General features: G+C 43.7%; 1 protein-coding gene across 1 annotated transcript; it reads left to right on the forward strand.

Annotated features, from left to right (window-relative positions):
- Positions 1–3,073: 3,073 nt before the first annotated feature.
- On the forward strand, positions 3,074–4,375 carry LOC121994127. Its single transcript, XM_042548279.1, has 3 exons — positions 3,074–3,772; positions 3,862–4,034; positions 4,128–4,375. Exons 1-3 carry the CDS (start codon positions 3,176–3,178, stop codon positions 4,255–4,257), a joined length of 900 nt encoding a protein of 299 aa, XP_042404213.1. The 5' UTR covers positions 3,074–3,175; the 3' UTR covers positions 4,258–4,375.
- The last annotated feature ends 724 nt before the right edge of the window (positions 4,376–5,099 follow it).

The raw sequence follows: 5,099 nt of genomic DNA on the forward strand, positions 1-5,099 counted from the left end.
CGCCCCTTCCTAGCAATCCATTGGTGGTCGGCGGCTTGAAGAGGAGGAAGAAGATTAGAAGGTGCCCCATTCTAGAGCCTCCTTTTGTAGTCGGCGGTTTGCAAACCGAGAAGAGAAGGAGGGTGGTGTTGTCTTGGTAGATCATCGCCCACACGACGTCTAAGAAGAGGAGAGGAATACGACAGAAGATCAAGAGGTCTTTAGCTACAAAGAAAAGGTACAACTAGTTCTTTAATTCCGTTGCGTATCTAGTTTTATTTTCTTTGTATCGATTTTGAATACCAACACAAGAGGCCAGTGATCTTGTACTTCGATCAAGGTGTGCTTTGATCCGTCAAGAACTTGCTTGATTGATCAAACACATGTTTGATCGAACATGCGGGTTGCTAGGAAAGGTTCTGTTCTTGTATAAAGGAAAATTGAAACAGAACGGAATTCCAGCGCCTTCATATAGGTTCTACACATACAAGTCTACATCCAATAACTGAAACCCGATAAGTCTAAATTAGATCACTTTAATGGGTTTGATTTGTACTCATATGCATAATTTACAATTAGCCCACCAATTAGAGATAATAACCAACAGGAAAATCATTAAAAAAAACAAAGATTGAAACAAAGACATACCATAGATAAATTGAGAGTTGATATCAAAATATTACCAGAAAGCTCTTGCAGTAGTGGCCCATCTTTGAGACAAAGAAGATATGTCATAGGATGCTTTCAGAAAATTTAATGCATGGATATACAGAAAACAAAAAAAATATACATATGCATTGAGCTAAATCTGTACTATCATAAATAGGTTGAAAACCAAATTCATATACTAAAGATTTCATGCTAAGCAAGTAATAATTAATCAAACACCATAAAGCTAGACCAGCTTAATCTGTCAGTACAAAACTTTCATCATATACATCCAGACCATCAACCATGTCGGTAGATAATCAAAAAAGAAGGAAAAATTCTAATAGTTTTAGATCTATGACAAAATTAGACATTAGCCGCATGAAAATCCAGTCTTATACACCATAATCAATATGACTATACCAGATAAACAAATGTACTGGCACTTTTTTTTTGATAAAATGCCAAACAAGATGATTAATCACACTTTAAAATGTTTAAGGTGAAAGAACCATCTTCCGTTAACATTCATGAAGAGTCATAATATGAAATCAATCATCAAAATACTCATCTTAACATATTGTTTATTGGTAAAATAGACATGTCAGGAAACTCCACCAAATAAAGTCGTATGAATATCTAATTGAGTGACAAGCAAGTTCAATATAAGCTCTAGCAATTGAAGAAGTAGGGCACAAGACATAATTAGCCATATGATGAAATAGCAAGGAAAATAATCTCAATGGAAGTAAAATCCAGAGCTAGCAAAGAGAGAAATTGATTTCATATCCAATAACAGTACCCCATGTGTCCACCTCCAGGCTACCATTTAGCACCGCAGGTCCTTGTCGCTAAGACCCAGAAAATCTTGAGGCGACAACGATAAAAGCGTAATCAACGCTCCCGGCTCAACCACCCATCTACAGGCGAGTCACGGTTCACATCTTGTTCACCTCCCTTGTCAGTAGGCAAAATATCCAACTCGAGCCTTCGGGGTTCTTCCCACGCCGTAGGTTGGAAGGAAGCAGGAAGAGGATGAATAGGAAGGAGAAGGGGAGAGCGATCCCTTTTGGCCCCAGCTCCTGGCACCGATGGGAGACAATTGTGAGGGTGGCGGGAGGTCGACCTCCGGTGTGAAGTCTGCGTGATCATCGAGCGTGAAGACAGGGAGCGGATGGAAGCCGGAGGCAGTGACGGTGCTATGGTGGAGCGTGGAGAATTGGTTGACAGGTCAGCGGTGGGGGGAGATGGGCAAGGCGAGGCATGGGCAACCGCATCGACTTGGTGGAGATCTACGGCAAGGGGAAGCTCACTGTCGTAGATGGGTCGTCGACCCCCTTTCGTACGAAACTTCAAACCCTAGAAAGTGGGAAAATGTTAAGTGGAAAAAAAGATTTTAATAGCTGAGAGATATCAATTTCGTTTATGACTTATTACTTCATTAAGAGATATGTAATATAAAGTAAAATATCAAATAAAATGAGAAGTGACGACCATATTTTTTTAATCAGTTTAGAATATTATTTACTATATTAAGTTTATTACTTGATTATTATATATTATTTTATAATTAATAATTATTGAAATAAATAGTGACGAAATCTATCAACAAAATTTATATAGTGTTATCTAGAATAAAAACTAAAAGAAGAAGGATATAAATGAGAATGAAAATATTTGAAAAACATAATGGGAAAAATTGAAAATAAGAGGGACATAATAATTAATATATTTTCCCACCATGTGACATGCTTAGAACTTGATCAATGCAAACATCATCAGTCTTGAACTGCTCGAGTCGATCCGACTTCTTGAGCCAACCCAATTTACCGATCCTATCGAACTTCCTGACCTCCTGACATGTGAAGAGACACAACAATTTTCTCATATGAAATGACACGGTTATTACAATGACACCATTTTAGGAGGTGTGTCTTTTAAGCTTCTCTTCATAGGTCACGCTTGTCTATCTCATTTCATCTAATTTGCTCTGTCTTATTCTATCATTTGGGACTCTTTAATGACTTAAACATCGGAGCAATCTCATCGGAATAACTCCCGATGAATCCTTGATGAGTATTTTTCTCCGTAGGAATTGACCAGAGTTAGCTATGCCATGAGATCAAGAAAGGGAGGAGAATATTACGACATCATCGCTCTTTATTGCTGGGGGATTTCTACCCTCGCGTCATAGCGATCTGATTTCTCTAACCGAAACCGTTTTAAAAACAAAATCAAAATGTTTATATACTTTTTTGTTTTTTTTAAGTTGTTGTGAAAAATAAGAGCCTTTGGCTATTTTTGAGTTGATTAAAAATTAATTGTGGTGGAATATAATGATTGGATAAGAACAGGTAGTTGCATTGTTCACAAACTTCACGGGATATTTTTAATTAAATGCACCGTGTCCACCAGCCGAGCTGTCTATAAAATGTCCTGGCCATCGCTTGCCCTCCGTGGGTTCGTGTAAATTCGTCTGCGGCCAAGGAGCCACGCAGGTGTTCGCGTTGGTTCCCCTGCGAGGCCGCCGCCTCCTCCTTCTTCTTCGATGACGATGATGCTGAGGAGCTCCTCCACGCCTCTCCTCGGTTCCCTCCTGTCCTCCCCTGGGCACCACCACCACGCCTCCGATAGCCCCCATCACCACCACCCCTTCACCTGCCAGTTCTGTCCCCCCTCCGCCTCCGACAGCGCGCACGACTCAGCTGGCTTCCTCCGCCGCACTCTCTCCGAAGGAAATCTCCGGTCAGTCTTCTCCGATGATCTGCCGTCCAAGTCTTCCTCCGCCGCCGCCCGTCGCGCCGCCCATCCCTCGCCCCACGGCATCTCCTCCTCGCTCTACAACCCCACCACGGTCGCCGAGGAGGACGAGGCCCGAGAGGACGACGTCTCCGACGAGGAACTCGACTTCGTGCCCGGGCTGAAGCGATGCGAGTCGGGAAGCCCCGCCCTGCCGCCTCTCTTCCTCGCGCGAGGGCTCGGGATCGACCGCCTCGGCTCGGGGCTGCTCACCGCCAGCGTCGACTGGGGGAGCAGCATCGCCGGCGGCCTGCACTCGGATGTGGAGGCGCACTTCAAGAAGATGGTGGAGGAGAACCCGAGCAACGCTCTGTTCTTGAGGAACTACGCCGAGTTCCTCTACCAAGTACGCATCATTTTCACCCGCGCGATTCGATCGCGCAGCATTAAGATGCAAACTTTTCTCTTAAGAATTGCTATATAAATTTGTTGCAGACGAAGGGAGACCTCCGACGAGCGGAGGAATACTACTCGCGAGCGATCCTGGCGGAGCCTGACGACGGAGAGACCCTGTCGCAGTACGCTACGGTAGTGTGGGAGCTGCACCACGACGTGGAACGAGCTTCCTCTTACTTCCAACAGGCGGTTCAAGCAGCTCCACAGGATAGGTACAAAATTTAAAAATCAAGTCTTTCCTCCGTCAAAAATGTTTAATTTGCTGAACTGGCTCTGAGAGATGCATATTGTCCATGGCACGGTAGCCATGTCTTTGCAGCGTACGCTGGCTTCTTGTGGGAAACAGAGGAAGACGTAGCAGAAGAAAGCATCCCTTTCGCAACGCCAGATTTCGCTGCTGATCAGGGCGGAATGGTCGCTCCGGTGACTGCTTGAAGTTGATGCCGATACGAGAAGAAGGCCATATAAAATGTTTAATGTTTAATGTTTAATGTTACTTTGCCTTTGCTTATTGTAAATGAATGAATCACTATATATAAATATTTAGTTTTTATTTTCTAATTAATTTTTTGTTGAAGTTTCATTGGTTCATAAATTTGATGGAGAAACGAGAGAACAAGTTGTCCAGACGAAAAAGTATGAAAATCCCGTAGCAAACTTCATGCCACTAGTTGAACGGGAATCCTGTGGACGGCCTCCACGGGATTTTGGCTGTTTCGGTTCCATGTCTTTTTCTCGCATTTCTCAGAAATTGACATTGACCGATGTGTAAATGCTAACTCAATCGAGTCACGCGTTTATGGAGCCAATTGACTCATATGGTCATGACAGGCATTGATTGCGACATGACAGGTATTGATTGTGATATTTGACGGTTTAAATTTGACGATCAGATCTTGACCTAGATTTCAGTAATCTAGATTTGACGGCTCCGGTTGATTGAGCCCGAGATATATGAACCACTACGTCGCCACCTTCTCTGCGCTTCCGTTGCTTTGTATTTCCGGCGACCCTTCTGTGCTTCTGCGCGATTTGCTCCGGCGGTTCCGCGCGTTTCTTTCCCGTCAATCTTTTTCTAGTAAGCTCCCTTTCCCGTCAATTTTGCTTTCGAGCTTTCTACTTTCCTCTGTCCCGGTGACCTTCTGGTGGTCGCCTTTTCTCGTTCAATTCACCTTTCTTCCTTCTAGTTCCTTTTTCTGCCTGTTTTTGTAATGGCCAACTCCTTACAGCCGTCGGCCTCCATCCGTAGGCTCTGATACACCACCATGGAGTCCAGG

This window comes from Zingiber officinale, chromosome 6A (assembly GCF_018446385.1).
Source record: "Zingiber officinale cultivar Zhangliang chromosome 6A, Zo_v1.1, whole genome shotgun sequence".
NCBI classification, from domain to species: Eukaryota; Viridiplantae; Streptophyta; class Magnoliopsida; order Zingiberales; family Zingiberaceae; genus Zingiber; species Zingiber officinale.

Bases quoted from the DNA above. Each gene is read 5' to 3' on its own strand.
- LOC121994127 (XM_042548279.1), top strand. From the start codon at position 3,176: ATGACGATGATGCTGAGGAGCTCCTCCACGCCTCTCCTCGGTTCCCTC. The intron at 3,773-3,861 runs GTACGCATCATT...AATTTGTTGCAG, and splicing joins ACGCCGAGTTCCTCTACCAA to ACGAAGGGAGACCTCCGACG. The intron at 4,035-4,127 runs GTACAAAATTTA...ATGGCACGGTAG, and splicing joins CAAGCAGCTCCACAGGATAG to CCATGTCTTTGCAGCGTACG.